General features: G+C 44.8%; 1 protein-coding gene and 2 long non-coding RNA genes across 4 annotated transcripts in view; 1 reads left to right on the top strand and 2 right to left on the bottom strand.

Moving 5' to 3' along the window:
* Positions 1 to 268: 268 nt before the first annotated feature.
* On the bottom strand, positions 269 to 1,024 carry LOC134461934 (uncharacterized). Its single transcript, XR_010037459.1, has 3 exons — positions 939 to 1,024; positions 603 to 697; positions 269 to 331 (listed from the first exon to the last, which is right to left on the bottom strand). It is a non-coding gene; the product is annotated as an uncharacterized LOC134461934 (long non-coding RNA).
* A 4,755-nt stretch (positions 1,025 to 5,779) lies between these two features.
* Positions 5,780 to 25,000, top strand: part of gata2a (GATA binding protein 2a) — a 20,246-nt gene continuing 1,025 nt past the window's right edge. The window contains exons 1-6 of one of the 2 annotated variants that reach the window (XM_063214969.1): positions 5,780 to 6,171; positions 14,355 to 14,816; positions 16,108 to 16,683; positions 19,237 to 19,382; positions 22,955 to 23,080; positions 24,194 to 25,000. The exon at positions 24,194 to 25,000 is cut by the window's right edge and continues 1,025 nt beyond it. In XM_063214969.1, coding sequence (XP_063071039.1) covers positions 14,591 to 14,816; positions 16,108 to 16,683; positions 19,237 to 19,382; positions 22,955 to 23,080; positions 24,194 to 24,496 — 1,377 coding nt within the window. In that variant the 5' untranslated portion in view covers positions 5,780 to 6,171; positions 14,355 to 14,590 and the 3' untranslated portion in view covers positions 24,497 to 25,000. Of the gene's footprint in view, positions 6,172 to 13,341; positions 14,036 to 14,354; positions 14,817 to 16,107; positions 16,684 to 19,236; positions 19,383 to 22,954; positions 23,081 to 24,193 lie in introns of those variants that run through there. The other variant, XM_063214968.1, reaches the window with a different exon arrangement.
* The window catches only part of LOC134462097 (uncharacterized), a 154,939-nt gene continuing 140,233 nt past the window's right edge, over positions 10,295 to 25,000 (bottom strand). The window contains exon 6 of the long non-coding RNA XR_010037486.1: positions 10,295 to 10,719. This is a non-coding gene — a long non-coding RNA (uncharacterized LOC134462097). The remainder of the gene's footprint in view (positions 10,720 to 25,000) is intronic.

Genomic DNA, 25,000 nt, shown 5'->3' with positions numbered 1-25,000 from the left:
CTTGTCAGCGAGGAAGGAAAGTGCCAGAAGGGCTTCAGCGAGTGCTGTGCCGTGCCGTGCCGGCAAGACTATACACAGTGCGTCGAAGAAAAGCGAAAGGTAGAAACATATATGAAAGTTTGAAAAAAAAAATTCTTTAGAGCAAAAAAAAAAGTCAAGGAACAGTGCCTATCAAGCAGCAGGAAACGGCACACACTCTCTCCTCTCCTCTCCTCTCCTCTCCTCTCCTCTCCCCAGCCACCCAGCGCCGAGTGCTCCCAGCGCACACTTCCTCTCTGGACCTCACATGCTTCCTCTCCAGCCATTAGGAATCCCAGCTGGAACATTCCATCTGAGTAATGTAGTCAGATAAACACACACACGCACGCACGCACGCACACACACACACACACACACACACACACACACACACACACACACACACACACACACACACACACACACACACACACATAGAGAGAGAGAGAGAGAGAGAGAGAGAGAGAGAGAGAGAGAGAAGTAGTGTGTGCTTTTATGGCTGATAGAGGTGGCAAGAGAGCACTGTGTGAGCCCATACAGATAGCCTCTTCTCTGCTGATAAACAAAAAGGTGTGCAACATTACCATCGCCTCGTCTGTATTTGCAACATCATGGCGCACTGATACCGCTCGCTGCACAGATCTTGGTGATTTCATTGCTCTGTGTCCACTAGGGGTCACTGCATTACAAAACATAAGACCTTTAGGACAATAACCGTGCCAAAGCGGGTTACCCTTATGATTACGCACAGTGCGCCGCAATGGGCTTTTTTCAAACAGTGCACAGACTTGGTGACGCATGGTTGTCTGTGCAAGCAAATAGCTATTACCTTGATTACATTAAGCTTCACTCAACAAAATGACACAGGCAAGTAGAGCTATGAATGTGCATGAAATCGCAAGAAGGGTAAAGAAAAATACCAGGTTTCATGACTTTGTGTTTGACCTTTTCGGAAAACGAGCTAATCCCGTCGTATAATAGACTCTGGTGCCGATATGGAAAACTGCTGCTCCCTTATCTGGGTTGCCTTGGAGACCATCAGGGAGCAGGCCCGGTGAAGATGCCTCGTTATTAAAAGGGGAGTTTGTATATATTGAAAAACGCCTTTTTGTCATAAGTGTCACTCAGAAGTCCCGTGTTCCCTTTTCGATTATAAATGGAAACCTGTTTTCTCTCCAACACAACTCAAAATATGCATTTTAACGCGGCTAAGCGCAGGAATCCATTTTCTGAAGATAGATGGCGCAGGCTATACCAGCCTGACCATAAAAAAGGGCCTCAAAAAGATCTGCATAGACAGAATGTTTTTCAAAACACATATCCTCTGAACACATCAATCAAAACGAAACAATAATTAGCCACATATATTTGGAGGACAAAGTGCCACAGCAATGTATGATTTATACATTTGACTCCATTTGATTGATTGTTATGCGTCCTGGTGCACCAAAATAATGTGTTTTACGCATGGAAAAGCCAACAAACTTTTCAATGAATAGGCTATATTAAGAGCAATAAGCTTATTGTTATTTTGATTTGTAACTCATTTAAAGGTGTTATGAAACATTGACATTGGTGTGGCTGTGCACACTTTCATCAAAAAGAGAGTGTTGCCCCGTAAGAGTTGCGCGCTTCAAAGACTGATTGGCTAATTAGTTTGGCGCACGGTTGTGAGGGGACACGTGTCGACACACCCATGTTGTTGTTGTTTTATTAGTTTCCCAAGTTCACAAGTTAGGATGCTCTCTTCTTTTTTCTTGTAACTGTGTAAGGCCCTCGCCCATACCACCAGCAATATTACACAAGAGATGCAATTGTGTAAACCATTCAGCTATTTTAAGAGTTTGCACGAGATAAAGAATAAAAGGCTACTACTATTAAGCTACAATGTCTAGCACAAATAAATTAACTTTAAAAAATCTTATTGTTTAGCTTTGTTGGATCATGTATTCACATATGCCTTATCCGCCTATATTAGTCTACCATATTAGCTTGCTTTCAGGTTTTCTGAATGTCTTATCAATTCAGTTAGATGAAGTTGCATCATCCATGCATCAAAAGTCCATGTCTCTTCAATAAAGGAAACTTTCATAAATGAAAGACTGACGTCAACGAAGGCGTTTGAATGAAATATTTTATTTTTTCTTTCTTTCTTTACACGTGATCTGTCGCATTTAGGATCTAATTACACCGACGAAAGGGAGCTTGAATAATGATTTAGATAGTAATCACGGCCACAGTATGAATGTTATAGCGTGTATTAATATGTTAAGTGTGTGTACCCTTACTTATCCAATAAACTCGGTGACATAAAGAAAAAAAAATACAAGCTAATATTGGCCCCATACACTGATGCGCGTAAAACGTGTAAATATTTCTATGTCCCGTTGCCTATCTGTCTCTATCAACCTGCAGGATCTCCTCCCTCAAATGATGCATTAGATGCATTGAATGTATTTGTTGTGCGAGTTTGAAAAGGCGGTGATAATCTGGAAGCCAGAGATAAGGAACACCAATTTATTCAGCAGCACTTTGGACCCTGCTTCCAGCCAGAGTCGCTCCTGACACCTCCAGCAGTAGGCTGATAACGATTAGGCCATTTATTATCTTCACAAAGAACAAAGATTGCCTAGCGAGGATGAAATATTACCCCTGGTAATAATCAGAAGAAGAAGGGCCTTGGCATCTAATGCATGCATATATAAATAATAACCCAGCCGTGGCAACGGATACAAAACGCAGAGGGATGAGACTGATACAATAATGGAGTAGGAGCAAAATGTACATTTACAATGTAACCGCTGCCATTGACACCGTTACATTATTATTATCATTATTATTATTATTATTATTATTATTATTATTACTATTATGCGTTTTAAATCCTATTGTAGGCTATCCCTAACCCTAAGTAGGTATAGATCGTGCCCTATATCTAAACGGCACGATGGCATTCCAAAACCAATGTAGTGATCTTGTGCCAGGCTCTTACCGAGGGATTTAACGGCATGGATTCAATAGCCCACTGATTTTAATCAACGCGAAGAGACAAAGGCTACTTTGGCCAGACCTTTTGGTCTCATTTGAACGAATGAAATTACAAAATGAACCCGTTTTTTTCATTCGGAAGACATTTATTCCAACAACAAAAAAACGGAGAAGTTGTTTCTTTACGCGCACAATTTCTGTAGCTTGTTTGGCTGATGGCAATCAAAAATGTGAACGCCTCGCGTGATGGACAGTGTGAAATGGAAATGTCACGGTGCGGCGCCTGGAAAAAAGAGCAGCGGAGGTGAGCAACCAGCTTTATTTAGCCGAGAGTGATTTTTTTTAATGCGGACTGAGATGGAAATGTTAGGCGCTGATAAGCCCTTATCTGCCACTCATCAGGAGTGAGCTCTTTGCACTGGGCACAGCCTGCCGCCCGCGCCACCTTCCCTTAAAACCCCCAGTCATTTCTACATATTGATTTAAACTTCTTATCATGACTATGGCACTGCTCACGAGACGTGGAAAAAAAATCTCTATTCACATTTACATGAGCAGAAAGATCCTATTACGAGAGGGATCTGCATTACCCACACAGTGTAATAAATTAAAAGGAGAGAATACACCATAGAATAATAGCACACAACATGAAGGTAAAAATAAACAGTAAGCTAAAATATAATAGCAGTGTCAAATATCAGCAGAATAAATAATAATAATAGGCCTAGTAATAATAATAATAATCACAATAATAATAATAATAATAATAATAATAATAATAATAATAATAATAATAGGCCTAAAAGTAAGCTATATGTGCTGTATTGTCTTTCTTGCAGCACAAATACAACAGCGTCAAATTCACAAAAAACACATTTGGCAGAAAAGAAGAGTGCTGTAGCCTAGTTGGTACTGTTGTGACCCACTTCTGATTGAATGTAGGTTGTGTCATGAGCATCATTATGGCAAAAAAGCCTTCTAATCTAGCCAGAGCAGATTTGCGGGGCAGATTTATGAAGGCCGCTCAAAGAGAAAAGTCATGCCGTGCTATGGCACTGGGGCTCGACACAATAGGAGCAAGAGACACATAATGACACGCTTCTGCACAGATGTTGTAATGGAGTAAAATGAAGACGACCCAAGCAGACTCATTTATTGAAGGGCTATACGCCGCCAAGCATAGGCCTACTGTCTGCGCTACTATCATCACCCGGTCCTCATAAGCCGCATATGGAGACTCCAACAAGTTTATAAGCGGTTTCAGATTCTTCCAAACAGTTTGCAGATAGGCCACTGTAGAAAAAGGGTTGACACTGCGAGCTAATATAGCCTACAAAAGGACACTACACAATACGTAAATTAATCCAAACTACTTTCGAATCATAGGATAAATTCAAAGGCCCAACAAAAACTTATGTGCGGCTTACTATTTCTCTTTGCACTTTTTCCACTGATAGAATTCATGGTATCAGTGACATAAAATGTCACTTATTGTAAAGTTCTGTGGCATTTAATTTATTTTGCAAATGTTCAGATATGCAAAAAGCAGTGTGGTTAGGACTTTACGACTTTGTATCTCTTTTGTGTATCTCATCACTCCTTTTTGCTTTCCTTCCAGATTTTTCTTTTTTGCTTGCCTGCTTGCTTGCTCTGCAGCCCCTGCAATTTTTCACTCGCTGGCCAGGACCACTTTCCCTACTTGTCTCGATTGCCTTATTGACAAACTTAAAAATGTAGGAAAGAAGCAGAGATTGGGGATTTCCACGGATTGTGATTGCTATCGTCGCCCTACTTGGCCTCAACGACTGTATCATTATAATAAGTATGTAGGTATGAATGATGTGGATAATAATGCCATTGACTGACAGGCTTGGATTCGCTCTTGGGGTTGTTCAGTGGTAGCGTGGCTGGCTGCAGGCTGTAGGCGCACGAACACAAACTACACGGATTTGTTATTCTAAGCAAACTAAGTAAATGCAATTAATTCTGTCAGAGTTCACTTTTCGCTTTCACACTCTCGGTTTTTCTACCCCCTTTTGTTTGCGCTTACTCTTGGGGGACAGGCTGGCTCGAGACGCAGCGGTCTTGGCGCCCCTGCACCTGCCTAGCCTCAACGGCCGCGCACGAGCCCAGGTCTCGTGCCGGAGATTTACGGAGGCTTTGCATGTTTTAAAAGTTGCTGCTATATGTGCGCATGTAAGGAATGGGGAGGAGGCAGCTATAGTTGAGACTCTTTCTCACATTATCATGTCAAGCGGACGCGGGCAGAATATATTAACGTTTGTTTCTATTTTTTGGGGTGTGTGTGTGAGTGCTGGTTAGGGGTATAGATTTATTTGAAGAACATCATGACCATGCTTCAGTGAAGTAAGGTGCGTGCGTGGTGTGTGAAAACACAAAGTCCACGAGGCAAACCATATTCTGTATTAAAGAAAGGGAATTCTCTGTGGGAGTTTCAAATGATCTGACATTGTCATGTGGCGTCTTTAATGTGGTTTTCGATCAGGTGTCAAGCGAGCCATATAAACAACAAACACTGCCGACCTATCCTCGTTCCTTTTCCATTTAAGGAGAGCATTGCGCTCGCGAGGTGTGCAGTATAGCACGCTGACTTTTGTGACAGTGCAGGAGCAGCACGCCTCGATCGAATTTTATAAGATGATTAATTGACTAAGCAGGGTAAACACAGCCTACTCGTTTCAGTCCAGCTCCAAAATATAAAGCTTCGACCCGGAAGACGAGAGATTGGCTGACGCGCGGTTACGTTGCTGCAGCCTACTTCGTTCCATCAAGTTTTCCTCTCCTCGGCGACGAGGGCAGAACGCGAGAGCACATCGCAGAGAAGAGACTAGTGTGACGGAGCCCATGCTGACTTCCATACTGTGACATGACAGAACACATTCTGAACTCGGATTAACATCGTATTACGAATTTCTGAAGAAACCATTGCTAGAAAGTTTCTGAGACAGCTGTGGACATTGTCTTTTTCGGCCACATCATCTCCGAACGAGGCGAAAGCAGCCACTCAGTGCTGTAGTCGCTGCTTACCACTGCTGCCCTTTCCCAGCTGAGGCGCCTCACCTCTGGACGCTGGTCTGTGGACTGCCCTGCCGTATCGGCACTATACATTGAAGAATAGAGCAACCAAACAACATCGAACACCTGGTAAGAGGCGATTTACAATATGGGCACAAGTCACCTTTTCTCAACTATACATGTTAACAGCAAGGTAGCCAAGGCTGGGATGCCTTCAGAACGGAATATCTCGGCGAGGCTCGATAAATTATTTGCATCATCGTTGTTTTGACACACTGTGTTTTTGGTGTTTGGAAGACCTACCGACCAGAGCTATACTAATAAAAAAAGACAGGTATAATTGTTGTCGTTGATGGAACTACTGAATTAATTTACGAATGTTTTGCTGTATCGTAATCATTTATGGAATGTATCACTTCTTTGTTAGTGAAATTATGTAGGCCCACTCTGTCAATATGAAAACATTGTAGCACACAATATATTACCATTAACACATGCATAATATAAATGAATATGATGGCGTGCATTCGACGCGTTATGTTGCGAAATTTCAGTTCAGACAAAATAAAGCGTATTGTGATAGGTACATGGATGGTAAAGGGAAATTTATTTTCTGTAGGTTTGAAGAAAAAAAAAAAGAAATCCCAGTATATTGTGAACAGACATACATTTCACTTGCTGATATTTATCATTTAATTCTAGCTATAGTGTGCCAAGGCTGTGCTTTACATTTTCAAATGAAGAGGTCTAGGTAACCGTCATCGTTTTAAGATAGCCTAGCTTATATTTGTAGGCCCAATTGCAGTACCAATAACTTGAAAAATATTAAGCGGTTGCACTTCCTTTAAAAAAATGGTTAAATGCATGATGCTATGAGATTGGATAAGCTTCTATTTTAGGATGAAAAATCTACAATTAAGGTTCACACAATGCCCATGGGTTAACATCCAAACTTCACGAAAGACTCCTGAAGATATTTTAATATCATTTGTTTGTGTTTTCTTAAAAGAAATTATTTATGGAGCTGTTGAACATGGGGCTGTCAACTACTAGAAGGTGTGTGTGTGTGTGAGTACAGGCGCGCATGCTCCTATGTAACCTATGTGGTGTCATCATCCTCCAGGTGAATGGTTGATGAGGATGATGATGGCGTGTGATGACAATGATGATGATCGCTTTAGGAAAACTCTGAAGTATCACCTCATTCAAGCTCCCCGTGTCATTCTGCTTCTTGCCACTTGGCATTCAGTAAGCATGGCTGGCTGTGCATGGCACTAGTATATGGTCCCAGCACTGCTCCCATCCTGAATCAGCAACAACAGGGCTACAGACCCCCACAGATCCTTCTTGGCCTGCATGGCCTCCAATAGAAGCCTTCGTAGAGGGCCGCAGTTCAACATCAAACACCACAATACGGGCGTCCATTCAGTTGTTTTAAAAGGAGGCAGAGGTGTGTGTGTGTGAGAGAGAGCGCATGGGTGTGTGAGAAACAGAGTGAGAGAGGATGTGTGTGTGTGTGTGTGTATGTGTGTGTGTCTGGGTGAGTATGAGTTTTTATGTTTATTTTGTCACACACATACATCTGTCTGTGTGTGTTTGTGTGTGTGTGTGTGTGTGTGTGTGTGTGTGTGTGTGTGTGTGTGTGTGTGTGCGCAACATGTATGTTGATGTGTGTCAGAGAGATGGTGTTTGTGTGTGTGTGTGTGTTGTTTGGTCTCTCCATCCATGTGATCTATCCTGGTGCAGGAGAGGAGAAGAAGAGAGGAGAGGAGAGGAGGAGAGAATAGGAAGAGAGGAGAGCAGAGCAGAGGCGAGAAGAGACGAAGAGGAGAGGAGAGTAGAGGAGAAAAGGAAGAGCAGAGCAGAAAAGGAAGGGAGGAGAGTAGAGGGGAAGAGCGGGGGAGAGGAGAGGAGGAGGAGAGGAGAGGAGGAGAAGAGAGGAGAGGAGAGGAGAGTAAGAGAAGAGAGGAGGAGAAGAGAGGAGGAGAGGAGAGGAAGAGAAGAGAGGAGGAGAGGAGGAGAGTAGAGGACGAGATGAGAGGAGAGGAGGAGAGGAGAGGAGAGGAAGAGAAGAGAGGAGAGGAAGAGAAGAGAGGAGAGGAGAGGAGAGGACGAGAAGAGAGGAGAGGAAGAGAAGAGAAGAGAAGAGAGGAGGAGAGGAGAGGAGAGGAAGAGAAGAGAGGAGAGGAGGAGAGGAAGAGAAGAGAGGAGAGGAGAGGAAGAGAAGAGAGGAAGAGAAGAGAGGGGGCTGCTGGTGACATTGCCTGTGCTCTGCTGCCCGTGTTTGGCCCACCGTGCCCTGTCACGATCTAATTACCCATGAGTAAAGGACAATAATGCTTCGGCTGGTTTCTGTCATTCCCCCATCCCCTTAGTCTGCTTATCTTCACAAACCCTTCTGTGCACACCCCACTCCCCTCCCCTGCACACCCCACTCTCCTCCCCCCTTTACACCATCAGTGCACACACGCACGCACGCACGCGCACACACACACACACACACCAGTGTGTACGCACGCATGCACGCACCCACCCACGCACGCACGCACGCACGCACGCACGCACACCAGTGTGCACGCACATGCACATGCACACACACACACACACACGAACACATACGGACACACACACACACACACACCCTAAGCCCACCCCTACCCCTTTCACCCCATGGATAATGATAAATGTGTGATGAGGACCAGTGGTGCGCGAGTAGGCAAGCCCATTTCATGGCACCTGTTAATTGTGGGAATGATTGCCTCTGTTCGCAGGGCGCCTCTCCTTCCGTTCCATTCATGCTTGGACTACTGTAAGCCCCACACACCGCACTGCCTTCTTCTTCTTTTTTTATATACATAATTAATTTAGACAGTCATGCAAAAATGATGTCATCATCATCAAGCACACAAAAAATTGGGTGTCTGTCCATTGCACCAAGGCATTCTCATTAAGCAAGGGAAAGATACACTGCAGCAATATGCACAGGAACAGACACAAACTCATGTGCACACACAACACAAAAGAATACACTTTGCACAGGAGAAACTGGCACACACTTGTGAACAGCACGCGCACACACGCACACACACCCACAGGCACGCACGCACACACACACACACACACACACACACACACACACACACATTCACTAATTGAAGCATACAATGCATAGGTGTACACACACACACGCACACACACATGTATATGCATTCCCATGTACACTTGCAAACAAATACACACGCACACGTCCGTAAAAAATAAAGATGTACAATACATGTCATACACCCATGCTTGTGGATCGTGCACACATACACACTTCAGTGTGCAAATTAAGGTACTGTATATAATATGTGTATGCGTGCACACACACACCCATGGATGTTGAGCACAGACACACACACACCCAACATACACACACACACACACACATCCTTAAAAATATAAGCATACAATACATCTACACACGCATACCTGCATGTGGATCCTGCACACATACACACTTACTATTCTGTGCACACACATACACACACACACACACACACAACCACAACCACACACAATGTATTTTCTATTATACTAGGCCTTTTCTAAAGCAGGCAGGCCAATGCAGACAAGGGGGGGGGGGGGGGGGTACTTGGCAGTGCGGAGCTGGGCCGGGCCGGGCCGGGCAGGGGTGGTTCACGTACGGGGCAGCAGGAAGGAGTTGGAGTGGCGCTCTGCACTGCACTGCACTGCTCTGCTCTGCTCTCAGTCCCCAGCAACACTCCAGGGACAAGCAGGCCCTGTGGGACAATAACAGTCCACGTCCTTGAAAGAGGACCTTCCTTTGTTCTGGCCCGAATACAAGCGGGATTAACAAAGGTATGGAATAGAGAGAATGGAGAGAGGAGAGGAGTGGAGGAGGCTCTGCTGAGTGATCCCCCCCTGAACAAACATGTAAACACCGGGCAATTTGCACTGGCTGCTGGGAGACTTGCCGACACTCCAACGGCCTGCCGATGGGCCAACAGCCTGCCTTCGTGCCTTGTATACGATATTGTATAGGACATGTAATATTATTATATACGGTTGTTTCATGGACACAGATCTCAGAGCTGGATCAGGATCCATTTTATAAGCTTTTGTAGATCACGATTAGCCACTGGGGCTTGTTTTCTCAAACATAAAAAAAAATAGAGGCACAGAGTTTCACGTCACTTTTGTGTGTGTGTGTGTGTGTGTGTGTGTGTGTGTGTGTGTGTGTGTGTGTGTGTGTGTGTGTGTGTGTGTGTGTGTGTGTGTGTGTGTGTGTGTGTGTGTGTGAGTGTTTACAATAGAGCACGGAGGGGCATGTGACCTCGATGGACTGAAGTCAAGGGCTTTTCTGTTCACTTCTATTTTAATCTATTAAGAATAGTGTGTGTGTGCGGACGCATGCACGTGTGTGTGTGTGTGTGTGTGTGTGTGTGTGTGTTGCGCGGACTGGCTATAAAAGAAAAGCAGTGCTTTACACAAGACCTGGAAGGAGGAAAATAAGATGTAATAAAACAAAACGCTATTCCTCCTGGATGCAGAAAAGGTTTTAATAACACCAGTTTAAGGAGAAAAGCCATTTGGCTTGACCAGAGTCACCGCTGGAAAGGTAGGCTGCTACATGAAGCTACTCATCTCTCCAGGAATCTCTGCAGTTGCATCATCCTAAAGAAAGGGGCATTGTTAATTCAACACTTAGAGAGTATTCTGGGACCCAACACAATTTAGATTATGTTAAATCAACTTTTTAAGTATTGTATTAACACTGCAAAATGTACTGTTGAAACCTATGAGAATGCTCAAGATGTCTTAAAACAGGAGAATTGAAACGGTGTCATAGAGGGGACGCAGGGTCCTGCAACAGACAGAGATTAAATAATCACCACTCTTTGTAAACTTAAGATGTACCATTTCTAAAATGCACGACTTATAAATGTGTATTTTGCATTAGTTTTGCAAGTTTACCATGCACCCCGAGGTATAGGCAAGTCATGACTAAATAAACTACCCAATTTCCCATCAAAATACTACACATTGTCTATGTTATATCACTGTCAAATGGATTACAAGACCTCTTCATCGTTAGGATACACTCAGGAACAATTGGAGCAAACGCATTCTTCAGTAAGCTTAATGGAATGTGAAATCACCAAGGCGTACGGATTTAGTATTCTGCTCGAATGAAGTGTACTTTCTGAGCGCTCATCTGGGAGTCAAAAACAATTCCTCTGGGTCAACGCAGAAGACAGAAATAGGCAACCTTTAATTCGGTCTGCCCTTCCCTTTGACTAATCACTTCATTAAACAAAGCAGTCGAGCAGAAGAAGGTAAAATGCAAACTGCTCGGTTGTGTACGAAGCTATTCGGGACAATAATAAAGCACTCCGGCGTTCCTGTTGTGTTCAGAAGGTGCCCACAGCACAGCACCGTTCATGTGCTGGATATTTTGTGCAGTAGCGATGTGGTGACGTCAAGACGCGGCGTCAGAGTGGCGGCTGGTCTGGGGCTTCGAGCTCCCTCCAATTATTGCCTGTCAATCTCTCTCTCTCTCTCTCTCTCTCTCTCTCTCTCTCTCTCTCTCTCTCTCTCTCTCTCTCTCTCTCTCTCTCTCTCTCTCTCTCACACACACACACACACACACACACACACACACACACACGTACAGGTACACTCAACATTACGCACGCACCCGCACGCGCGCACACACACACACACGTACAGGTACACTCAACATTACGCACGCACCCGCACGAACGCGCGCGCGCGCACACACACACACACACACACACACACACACACACACACACACCGCATGGAATTAGACATGAAACTGGTGAAAGAAATCCGGTTTCAGGCTTATATGGTATGTTGTAAATTGTGACGGGTGAAAATATATGTAGTCTCCCATAAAAGGTCTCACACTGGACCTCAAATGTTATATTACAGATTTGAATTTCATGCGCGGCCTAGGGGTGACGCAAAGTGTCACTGTTCTCAATGGGCAGGCTATTCACAGTTCAGGTTAAGGGTACTTATAGTCTTTAATGTGAAGGCTAGTCTTAACTAGAATTGAGCTAATGCATCTTTACGCACAGGCTAATTAACTATATCGCACATTTCCCAATTGCCAAATAGCCGAAGACCCGGAAGATTTTTGACAGCATAGGTTATGCGCTGCTTTGATCCGCTGGGTCAGATAGTCTCGATGATGGTCAAGATGAATTATCAGCGCTTCAGATCAAAACGTGTCTTCTTTTGCGGAATACCCAATGATCACACATGAGGGTGCTAATTAATTATCACGAATGGCATCAGTTCATTGACCAAACATTTCTCTGCGCATGACACAAATGAATTCACAACTGAAAAATAAAAACAGATCATGTCCAAACAATCCAATCTGATATGTCACAAAATATGTGAGAATAGTACTAGACCATTTTCTACATTTTAGAAGCAAGCAACAGATGAGTTAGAGGCGAAAGGGTGGTCTACACAATTAAGGCTTAAATGGGTGGATTTTAGACCAATGAGCGCCCCAGAACAGCCTATTCTGAAGGCTGCTAACCTTGGCCTATGTGAAAATTCCTCCCATCTAATGCCTGTTGAGCGTGTCAAAGGCTCCCTAATTTATAGCCTACATTGTGTAAATTACCTATCTATGGCTCATTTAAATGAGGGCAGACAGTGGTCAGATCTTCGTGGCGTTTGCGTGGCTCCTTGCATTATCTGGAGGCCGATCGGCGACGCTCTGTCTTTCTGCCTGGGGTGGGCAGCTCTGCTTGTTTTTGCTGTGGGATAATTGTGAACAAGAATTAACAAAGTCCCGCTAATGGCTCCCACTTGGCAATCACAGCCGTACTTGCCACATGTCTGCGCCGCCAAGCGAGTAGGGCCACCATTAATATGTAAAGCGGTGTTTGATCGTTCGGACAACCCATACAAAAGCCATGTTTGCACAAGAAGAATTTCGTGACTTCTAATTTAAAACAATTACAGTCGCGAAACAATTGATCCCACTTTAGGAGCCATAAAACTCTCCGCCCCTGCAAATGCCCGAGGTGTCGAGAGCCGTGTTTGTTTGTATAACAGCTTGATGTGAAAATTGACACTTGCCGTTTTACTTGTCCTAAACACGTCTATTACAGACTCGGCGTTGGACTATTAATTCTAATGTTGTTATTTTGTGTTGTCAATGAGTTTTAATCATGTGGATGTTTAATAACTTTTACAAGACTAGGTGGACGTATAGGCCTGTCTGGCAGAATAAAAATGTAATTCTTCAGATGCATTGCATTTTCTTGGAATTCTTTCAGGCGTGTTAAGTGAAGACTGAGATGAATGCTGAAAACACAAACATGCCCTTTTACACTCTCGTTTAGTTTGTCTCTCGGATTAACCCATTTTCTAACGCAGGCCGTCCATTGTCACCGCAATTCATTCACCTTTTCAATGCTGCGTTTCACTTATCCTCGGGCTCTGGCTTATTTTCTATGCGTAAAATAAAATAAGACATTGTGTTCTGGATAGGGTGAAGCTCTGCATAGGCCTACAGTGTAAGATCTCAATAAATTGTCTTGTTGATTAATGTGTCTCTGTGCGTTCGGCGGGTCACCATCATAGGCCGATGGCTTCAGTGGACAGCGGTGCGCAGCTATATGAGCCAATTGGAGCGTGCGCGTAACGCTATTGGTCCGCTGGAGGGTGCGCTCCGCCCTCACGGGCATGATATGGAATTAACTGGCGCCAGTTCCGACAGTGTACAAGCACAATTCATTAATGAGCCGACTGCCATATACGCAGCCACTGAGATCACTAGTCCTGAAAGAGCAGATTACTTTAAGAATATAGTTGCTTAAAGTTTCTTCGGAAGATAATTATTTCGCCTGTTGAAAAGGAGGGGGATTAGCAGTTTTCCATACGGACTATTATCGGACCAAATTACGATGAGGAAACTATTGCTGAAGTGTTTCTGTGCGCTGTAAGTACGGAGTGTTGAAAGCTTACTGCAATTTGATTCAGCATAATTTATGTTTATTTTTTTATTATTTTTTAACAATCCATTACATTGAACAGAGCGACTTTGTGCAGCGTACTTGTTGTTTAACCTTAGTTGTCAGTTCACCGTGGTTTGCGTGTGAACTGCGTATCAATAGACTTCAGTGTCTAGCTGAACATGTTTTGGAAAGACTCTGCATTACGTTGCAAAATAATTGCCTATATGTAGGCTATGTGGCGTCATTCTCTGCTTTTTTCTGAGTTGTGATAATCAGTGTTGCTTTTTGTTATTTGTTTTGTAGGTCGCGATAACATCGGATGAGAGGACAGCGTGAGGACCTCCGCAAACACCAAGGCAAAAGGAACTGTAGAAGTCGCATTATTATTGCCATAGCCTAACTTAGAACTGCCTTTGCTCCATACCCACCGGACATACCCAGACTTGTTTCACTTTCCGAACGAGCCGAGCCCAACGGACGGCGTTACTTTTACAACGGAACGCCACCAAAGTTCTTGCTATTACACGGACGATAAAGAGATGGAGGTCGCCGCAGATCAGTCTCGGTGGATGGCGCATCATCATGCGGTACTCAACGGTCAGCACCCAGACAGCCATCACCACGGTCTGACTCATAACTACATGGAGCCCATGGCGCCCCTTCTCCCCCCGGACGAAGTGGACGTGTTCTTGAATCATTTGGACTCGCAGGGCAACCCCTACTACCCAAACTCCAGGGCTCGAGTATCATACGGCCAGGCACACGGTGAGTAAAACTTCTGCAGTGTGTAAATAACCATCATACGCTATTTTACATTCTAGTCTTCCTGAAGGCGCACTCTCTCTGGCATAGATGTGTATTTTGAAAAATCTGTTATTTGTTGTTGTAGGCCCTATGACTAATGTTTTTTTTTACGTTTATATCTTTTAAACATGATTGTCACTGTTGCTTCGCCATGTAGGCCGACTGCACTTTGATATACAGTAGGCGTTTGAGGTTGATTTAGGGATCATATTTTGTTTGGAATGAGGTGACATGTTTATGTTGTTAATGCCTCTCGTGCTGGGTTATTAATAGGAATATTTAAAATGCTACCAATGTTTGTTGAGGTCAAACATGAAGGGCTGCGGCCTGCACATACAGAAACTGTCCAGTTGCGGTATAGGCCTCAGCTACTTAAAACGCCTTCTTTCATAGAAGGACGCAAGCCTGTGCCAGAGCCTCTTGCACAGGCCTAGATAACCGAGCCGTGTCGTTGGGATTTTAGGCCGTTTGTCGTTCATAGAAACCCGATGGGATTTCAACAATAGCTGACCATTGCATTATTATTAGGTGTCATGGCTGTCACCGCAGTATGCAAAATAACACAGATGCGAAGAAAGAGGGAGAAAATCTAGCAAATGACATGGGGAGGAAAGGGAAGTGCATGTCATTTATTCCCTCTCAGCTGGTGTTGGGGTGTGTGTGTGTGAGTGAGTGTGTGCTGGAGAGAGTGCGCCGTAGAGAGCAAGAGGGCGAGTGTGTGAGAGAGAGGGGGAGAGAGAGACTTCCCGGATACAAAATCAAACGAAAATTTCAGATAACGTTTGTCCAAGTTGTTAAGCGCAACAGAGCTACTAGCTGGCGCGTACACATGCTTCTTTTTCGGATCTGTAGCCTACATTTCTATCGGCCGTTCTTTGTGCGTGGGGCTTTTGTTTTAACCCAGAGAGTGAAGAAACAAAGGTATTTGGCGTGGTTCAAATTAATTTGAGATATTCTGTAGAGGCTGACTGCGATGAAGATGCTGCTAAGGGTTTAAAGAAAAGCTAATAGTTGTGGGAAAATAGTCGGTAGACTGATGCGCAACTCCATCGAGTCGTTACATAACCCATAGTCTTGGAGAAATCAAACCTAGTCCACTCAATGTCGAGTTTATACTGTGTGGAGAGTCAATCAACAGGTGGGAGAGTTTTATCTTGTGAAACTGTCATTGATATTGTTGTCGTTTTGCTTGGTGTTGGGCTATTGTTGACTGGTGACGGATGAGTGACACTTCTTTAATTTGCCGTTTTAGCTCGTCTCACTGGAAGTCAAGTCTGCCGACCACACCTTATCCACAGTCCGGGTATTTCGTGGCTGGACAGTGGCAAGGCAGCTTTCTCCGCTGCCCATCACCACAACGCATGGGCGGTCAGCCACTTCAGCAAACCCGGACTGCACCCTGCTAGCGCCGGCTACTCTTGCAGCAGCAACTCCAGCACCGCTCCAGTATCATCCCTCACATCTGCGTCCCACTCCAGCCCGCACCATCTCTACAGTTTCCCCCCAACACCGCCGAAAGACGTGTCACCAGACCCGGGCCCTTCCTCTCCCACCTCCACCGCGACAAGGATGGATGAGAAGGAGTCCCTCAAGTACCAAGTGTCCCTGACAGATGGCATGAAAATGGAGGGCTGCAGTCCACTCCGCAGCAGCCTGGGCATGGGTGCCCAAACTCCCTCAACTCATCACCCCATCCCAACATACCCTGCCTACCCTCTCCCAACGCCACACGACTACGGCAGCAGCCTATTCCACCCTGGTAGCCTCCTCGGCGGATCAGCATCCAGTTTTACGCCAAAATGTAAAAGCAAACCCCGATCGAGCTCAGGTGAGTTTCACAACCTTGAAATGCACTTTTACTTCCACTAAAGTGCAAATATATGGCCATAAGTTCTCACATAACTCCAGTTCGTTGTTCCCCTGTAGGCTAACGTAGCCTATTTCAATGGGCTGCTGAGTTGTTAAGCTATTTTTCCTAAAGCAGACCGTATTTTACAATATGGCCCTGTCAGGGGTGCGCTATTGTTCTCTGGCCATTTTTTTCTGTTCTCAACATGTCTGGACAGTTCTTATCAGTAGGATCAGATCGGTCACTTGTAAACACCTTCAGCTCTAAAGGGATAACCTGCTTAAGTGGTGTTATCAGGGTCACTGATTACTACTGCAAATATTTTCAAGCAATTTATCTCGCCCATTCTACACTTCTCTGAACAATGCGTGTTGACAACTGTCAAACAGCCATAAACTACATAAAACAAAGACAGTAGCCTATTCCAGGAAAAATGGGGGAAAACAACTTAATAACTATAATAGAATTTATTGCGAAATAGGCTACAATTCAATTCAATCAATGGGTTGTATTTTGCCCAAGCCACACATTTATTATTAGCTTTAAACAGTTACCTCTAAAATCTATTTTGGCCGAATGGCAAGGTTTCACTTTAACTCCAACTGGCCGTTGCTTAGCTTTGCCTTGTGTCTTGTTTTCCTTTAAAATGAGGCCATATTACGCTTTTAAAAATGCAGGAGTCACGACGCTCTGGCTCCTGCCATATCCTGTATACCTCTGGGTGAACAAATCACGACGTCCACCCCGCCCACCCGTAGCCCCAACACTAACAAAGATTCGGCGGGACACGCCGTCACAGGCGACAGGGTCCCGCTGTTTGTATTTTTAAGTGTGGACTAGGCTGTTTGGTTACAGAGCGTGGTTTTCCAGGGAAAATAATACCATGATGATGTTGACTGGCATAAAGGCAGCTACAATGTTCACATCAGTAATTTGTCATACTATTTTAGCTATAGTCTGCCTGCACCATTGTGCTGCCCATTATCCCCATTCCTTTGCTGCGCAATTTTACGCACAACATGTGTAGCATATTGTTTTGTTAAACATACAAACAACCTCTGCTGTAATTGCTGTTAAATGGGTATAATGCCATAATCCTTTTACTTCTTGGCAGTTGAGCACTCAGCCTTAGTCATTCAATACCTTACCCAGTACCTCAAACAGCAAACAAAACAAGGCTGCTGCATACATTATGGTTACAATTACTAGTTTAAATTCCCTTTCTCACATCTACTGATACCTCTGTGTTTGCCATTGCCCTCCTATGTTTAGCCACCAGCCCCTGAGCGCAGGCCATTGTTTTAGCAACTGCATTCTCCTCCATCAGTGTGTAGCATAACCTTGCCCTGATACCATTACCTTCTGCTTGACTGGTGTAACAACTCAAACGGCAAAATGGCTGTTTTACTAACAACAAACACTTCAAAAGGAGCGACTCCTTTGTCCACATCAGATGCCTTTCTTGGCCTTGGGAGGGAGTGGACTGGGTGTCGCTGACATTAGAATATGAATAATAGGAAAATGTTGAGGGAGGGAGGGGGGTAACATCTTTGGCCTGTCTGGCGTGTTTCAGGGTTAATGTCCAAGTTTTTGGAACAAGGATGATGTATAAGGAGGTGAGGGAAGGTGCTTCGCCTGGTTAGCTGTGTGTGTATGTCTCTCTCCAGCCAGGAAAAGCTAGAGCTGCGGCCCAGTCTCAAACTCAGGCCAGTGAGTATACAGACACTTCAAAGTGTGGAAAATTCCGACCAAACAAGCAGAAAAAAAGACAAGTGAATCTGCATGTACACTTAAACAGCCCGTGTCTGTGAAACGTAACACAAAAATTCTCAAGGAGATGGCATCTAAAAAAAAAAAAAAAAAAACTTGATATGGGAAGTAGATCTCCTCCTCACCCCCCAACAGACAGCCACATCCACACTGACAGATCTGTCAAAGTATCTCAGAGCGTCTCGGCATGTCCATAAACTTTCTACTAGTGCAAACAGTGACACACTGCTAATCTGATAAATTATGTAATGCTTTTTCTAAATGGACACCTTGTGCACTCAACACATTCTTGCTGCTCCTTTGACTTCCTGCGTGTCTCAGCTTACGCAGAGGTGTCTGTGTCAACGACAGCCCTCTCCCCCACCTCTCCTCCTCTTCTCGCAGGCCAGCCAGTCTGAATTACTGACTGGGATTCAATGAGCTGCTGATGGACACTGTCCCCATTGAACCCCCTCTCCATGGGTTGCTGATGGTGGAGGTGTTTTGTGCCATATTGTATCCCCCCATATTATTGTATCCCCCCCTCCATGAAAATGTATTGCAGTGGCAGACAGTGGGCTCTCATTTCTACCACCTTATCTCTATGGTCTTAATAGTCAAGACCAGTGGTTTTTTTTTAATGTTGTTGTACGAAAGGACTTCAGCGCATGTTTGTTTGTTTGCAGTGTACCTTGCTGGAGTAAGGGGGGAGAAGGGTGCCTGTGCAGACGCCTTAATTATATAAATTTTTGTTTGTTTTTCCCACCCCTGAATTCTGCACAGAGGGCCGCGAGTGTGTGAACTGCGGAGCCACGTCCACGCCCCTGTGGCGGAGGGATGGGACGGGCCACTACCTGTGCAACGCCTGCGGCCTCTACCACAAGATGAACGGCCAGAACCGGCCCCTCATCAAGCCCAAGCGCAGACTGGTGAGTACCACAGCAACATGTAAACCAGGGGTGTCAAACTCAAATCGACAGAGGGCCAAAATCAAAAGCTGGAGCGAAGTCGCGGGCCAAACTCAATATGTATATTTTTTGTAACAAAAATGGACTAAAATTGCTCATGTTTAAATTCAACCAAATAGTTCAAATGTGCCTGCACATATTCTGTTGAATTTGAGTGTGAGCTGCAATGGCCTGGGCCCACTCATATTCCTGTGATATAAGCATTTTCATGTTCAACTCTTAATAAACTACACAGTTGTGGTGTATGAGGGCCACCTGTAATACACATTTGAAATGATCTCGCGGGCCATATAAAATGGCTCCGCGGGCCAAATTTGGCCCCCGTGCCTGAGTTTGACATCCCTGATGTAAACCAACACCTTGACTTAAGTCCTTAGTTTTCTTTTATTTTAGTTTTCAGTTCAGCTTTTTTTCCCCTTTTACCTGCCATGTTTGGACTGTTAGTTCGGTTGTCATCGGAGGGTCATACTGGTGTTGATATGTGATGCGCTTTGTAATCAGAATCAGAAGACATAACAAGCGTAATCAGAAGACATAATGAATGAAATACATCTACAAAGCATCACCCTCGTCCATCTCAAAAACGGCTTACCAATTGGAACACCCACAAAAAAACCCAACTGCCTTGAAAACCCCTCACACCATACCACACAACACCAGGCCTGGAATGGGACCAAAAAAAGGCCCTTTTGCGAGGCCTCGTCTAAAATGTCTCTTAAGAAAACACTGAAAAAACGAGCAACATTGGCCCCTGAGGATTGTCGGCCCTCTGGGAAATGCCGTGTGTGCCATATTACCAGTCCAGTACAGCCCTGCACCACACCATTCTGCAGCCCTCACCTCCCCACACCACACAGCACTGACCGCACCACACCACACCACACCACACCAGAGCACCACACACCACTTGAAGTATGCCTTGCGAGAAAGGGGGGCTAACTGGGAGCACAAAGCTGTGGCCGCCAGCACAATTCCAGGAAAGTTATATTTTCCCTATGATCTTCCGGGAATTGTTTGTCACCTTCACCCCCCGGCGATCCCCAACACGGCCTGATACAATACTGCTACTATTGCCATTGTTACTGCTATCATTATTGCAGCTACTTCGGATACTGTCACTGATACCAATGCCCATATTGATTTTAATGAACAACATTTTTATGGATGTGTATTAAAAATCTGGCCATAGGCAGCCATGCTTCATAAATACAGGCAGCACTTCTATGGTTGAATATTATAAAAACACAAGACAACCCTCAACATTTTTCTTGTATTGCTGATTATTTTTTGTTCTGAACTCGAATGTTGTATTTCCACATTTCTACATTCTGTATTGCTCTAGTGTATTTAATCAGATGTTTGACAAGCCAAATGTTTGCCTGATCAGCAACCTGATTAGATCACCAAAGGAAAAGGACAGAGGTGCACATGAGTCAATATTTAAGGAACCTACCGTAGATAAAAATAAAATTCCCTCTCTTTGTAACAGTACAGGAGCATGATTATAACCAGAGGGCATGTGGAGCTCTGAGTCCTCCAAGATCTAAATATTAGTTGGCTTCAGAATGCCGTCTCTTTCAACAGGATGGTAAAATATTACAGAATAGATATAGCTTGAGATGTATTTTTATACCTTTTTTTAATCTTCCAATCAGACCGTGAGTATTTTTTCTCCTTTTGCGGCGCGTTAAGATGTCATGGCACCTGTAATCACTGCAGACGGGCTGTCCTGCTCTCTGTCACGTCCGTTTAGTCTGGGTTCATCGCCTTAACGCACTGCGTCAGATGATCGCAGGGACTGTGCTGGCGACAAATTATTTAATGGAGTGGAACAGCATTAGTCCATCATGTCATAATTTCATTTGCGCTCGCTCAGTGACCTTCAAGTGTGAATTACCCGCGCAAAGAGTCACAAGAGACGTCTTATTTTCTCGTTGCGATACAAAGGATGGGGATAAATGGGACTGATTGGAAAGCGCATTGAGCATGGATGACGAAGGCGTTAAATTTAAGCGAGAGCTGAATTAAGCAAATTATTATTATTATTATTATTATTATTATTATTATTATTATTATTATACGTTCAAAATAGCCCTACATTTTACACATTTATTTTGGATTTTGCAGTGCGCTCTGTTGTGCTGTACTCTCCCGGCAAAAAGTCCATTATATTTTTCCATGGAGTCTGAGGCCACAGCTTTGCCTTTTCAGCTGAAGTGTTTTCAGAGTTCTGTTCAAAGGCCATCCAGTTGTTTCCTATCCGGATATCTGCCTGGGGACGATAAGGAAGCTAGGCTGCCGGGTGTTTCCGTCTTCAACAAACCCTGCTGAATTTTGTACGGTCCCGGCAGGCCAGACTCTGACATATACTGTAAAGCGATTATCACAACACTGTAGACCCAGTTATGTGTGAAGGGAGAAGGCAAAGGGCGGGGATGGTGGTGGTAGGGATTGGAAAATAAATGGATTTATGCTCTTGCTCTCTGTTTGTCATGGTCGGTTGGCACTGAGCTTGAGCATCGGAATGTGCGTGTTTTTTTTTGTTTTAGTCTTCTTTTTTTGTTTAAATGTTTAAAGAAGGGGCGGCATGTTTTTTCCTCGCTAAAGAAACGCACTTTTCATTGATAAGAATGATTTAGACTATATATCAAGCCAAGGCGCAGTTTCTTCACAGTTAGCTGTAGGGGAATTGCATTGTATGCCTATCAGTGTTTCTCATTATGTGTGAAAAATTGATCCGCAATGGACACAAAGCGAACAGAAATACGACAACCAGGTCCCACAGACGCCCCTCCCCCAACACACTTGATTCTGTTGATCAAGGAAAAACTAGGCAAGCAAAGAGGGATAGATTAACGATGTAGGCTATCTGACAAAGCTAATGGTGTATGGCAGCAATAACTGGTACGGGGAGGACACAACGGATTTTACTAGACGCAGCTTTTGCAATCATGCGCAAATTGGAAAATTGAATTAAGCTTGTATAAATGCACGGAATATATTCAATTAGTTCAATACAGAGGCGACTCCCTGTAAGCAATTTCATGTGTCTAACTGGCGCTGGCTTTGATGTTATTTGAGGAGCGTTTTGAAATGCTGTCTGGTCTAGAGTACACATAGCAACAGAAAGTCATAATATTTGTCACCCCAGCTACGCCATAAGATCTTTATCAATTTCAGCCGGGGAATGGAGCCTCCTCCAGCTGTGCTGCTCAATATCAGCCAGATTGCGAGCCTCAGCCTGAACCCCAAATTTAATAATTTATTCATTAGTATAATTGCCTCAGACACACTTTTCTCTATCGCGCTGGGGAAATGCTTTGGCAACTGATGCTGCCTAGAAGCACTTAAACATCGTTAGAATTAACGCATTAAAAATGCAAAAAGACGCTATGGTGTTCTACTCAATAACAGGTCCTCATTAATGCCACAGCCTGTAAATAATGAAAAGTAGTTTCTCTAGACAGTTTTACAATTTTCAACTCGGCACTAAAATGATATGCTCTCTCTCTCTCTCCTTCTCTCCTCCACAGTCCGCAGCACGACGAGCTGGCACCTGCTGCGCTAACTGCCAGACAACGACTACTACACTGTGGAGGCGTAATGGGAACGGTGACCCTGTGTGCAACGCCTGCGGCCTCTACTTTAAACTGCACAACGTAAGTGGCCAAATCACACGTTGGGGGAAAAAACTATGACTGAATGCGAGGTGGTCAAGTGGGCGGACATTTCTATCGATTTAGGAGAAGGCAGAGATTGGGGACGCAAAGCCGGCTTTCCCTGTCAAGCAGAACCAGTTGGCCGTTTTGCCTTTTATTTCTCGTGCGCCTTTTCAATGGGGGGCGTTATCCCCAAGAGGGGCTGGAGGGTGGGACTGCCATTCAAGCACCGGCGTCAGTTATACCAATTCAATGTCGTCTGAAACTAGCCTTTTCATGTGCAGCGTGGCTTCCATCGCTATGTTTACGGAATGAGCAATGTTTTTAAATGAGAGCCACTGGAACAATAGTGTAACATTTTAAAACCATGCCAATAAACATAGATACCTTGCCAAGTCGCCATATGCGCAGACTGCAGCACCATACAGTCACGGATCAACAAGTGGGACCGTTTGAGAAACCCACTTAACCAGCATACTGCTACCAGCAGGTCTAGTTAACACAGCTTCACTTCGGAAGGGCATTTCCCAACGTTAGAACCCAGTGATGACTAACTGAAATAATAGAATGAGTGTGAGAAACCTTCAGAAAATGACTTTGGCCTTTCAGTTCCTCAATTGTGAACTTTCCCATTCTTTCATATTATTCCGTTTGTGTACTAAGTACTGCAATTCAGTGTATGACTCATGAAACTATGTAAGTATGTGTGCATTTTTGTGAGTATAACTTGTTGCATTACTCAAAGCATTAAGAAACATGGATGAGTGCCATCCTTTTATGTTTCTCATAGTATGGATGCTCACAGAACGATGGTGAAGTGTACAATTCTTTATCTTAGTAGACTACACGCAATCTTCGCATCAAAACCCATCACTCGATGTGTGCTTTGTTGACTTAACATTTTCAGCAATGCTATATTTGTCTATGTGTGTCTAGAAATCTAAGAGGGACTTACACCTAAGTGGGTTGCAATATCACAACAAATGAAACTGTGGAGTCAGTGTTGCAGTGTTGATACACGCTAACGCAGCACGCACCACAGATCACCTTGAAACCGCTGAAACGGCTACCTACACCCACAGTGCTAACCATCGCCTCTCCGTTTCTCTACAGGTGAACAGGCCACTGACCATGAAGAAGGAAGGCATCCAGACGCGCAACCGCAAGATGTCCAGCAAGAGCAAGCGCGGCAAGCGGGCGGGCGACGGCTTCGACGAGCTTTCCAAGTGCATGCAGGACAAGAGCTCGCCGTTTGGCGGCGCCGGCGGCCTGGGCCACATGACGCACATGGGCCACCTGCCCCCCTTCAGCCACTCGGGACACATGCTGCCCACGCCCACGCCCATCCACCCCAGCTTCAGCCACCCGCACCACTCCCACTCCGGACGCTCGCCGGCATGGGCCGAGCCCCACTGAGGAGCCGGGGAGGGAGGCCGGGGGCGCCCGGGGGGCCCCGGAAGGAAGCGGGGAGGAGGGGTGGAGGGAGAGCAGCTTAAAAACCACTTGAACCGCTCCCGATACTCACCCAACAGTACTGATACCAACACCAACAGCCCCACCACCATCACCTCCTACGTCATCATGATGATTGATCGTGATCACCATAACTGAGAATCCACTGAGGGCCCAGGACCTCCCCTAACCCCTGATGCTCTGGACCAGACCTGGCCATCCTCATTGGGCTAACCTCCACCCCTCATCTCGCCCGGCTGTTGTCAGTTACATCTATGCGTACTTGTAGCCACAGCGCGTAAGCCTTGGCGTGGCGTTGGGGGGGGTTGTTGAGGGAGTGGAGCGGATGGCTGGTTTTGTTTGGCTGGACATTTCTTCTCTTTGCTATGGATGGACACTGCTGTGCTGTGCTGACTTGTCTTGCCCCTAACATGGCCCCAATGTAATTATGGCCAAGCAGAGGGTTCT

This window comes from Engraulis encrasicolus, chromosome 14, assembly GCF_034702125.1.
Source record: "Engraulis encrasicolus isolate BLACKSEA-1 chromosome 14, IST_EnEncr_1.0, whole genome shotgun sequence".
In the NCBI taxonomy this organism is placed as follows: Eukaryota; Metazoa; Chordata; class Actinopteri; order Clupeiformes; family Engraulidae; genus Engraulis; species Engraulis encrasicolus.
This window is presented reverse-complemented; position numbering and strand designations above follow the sequence as displayed.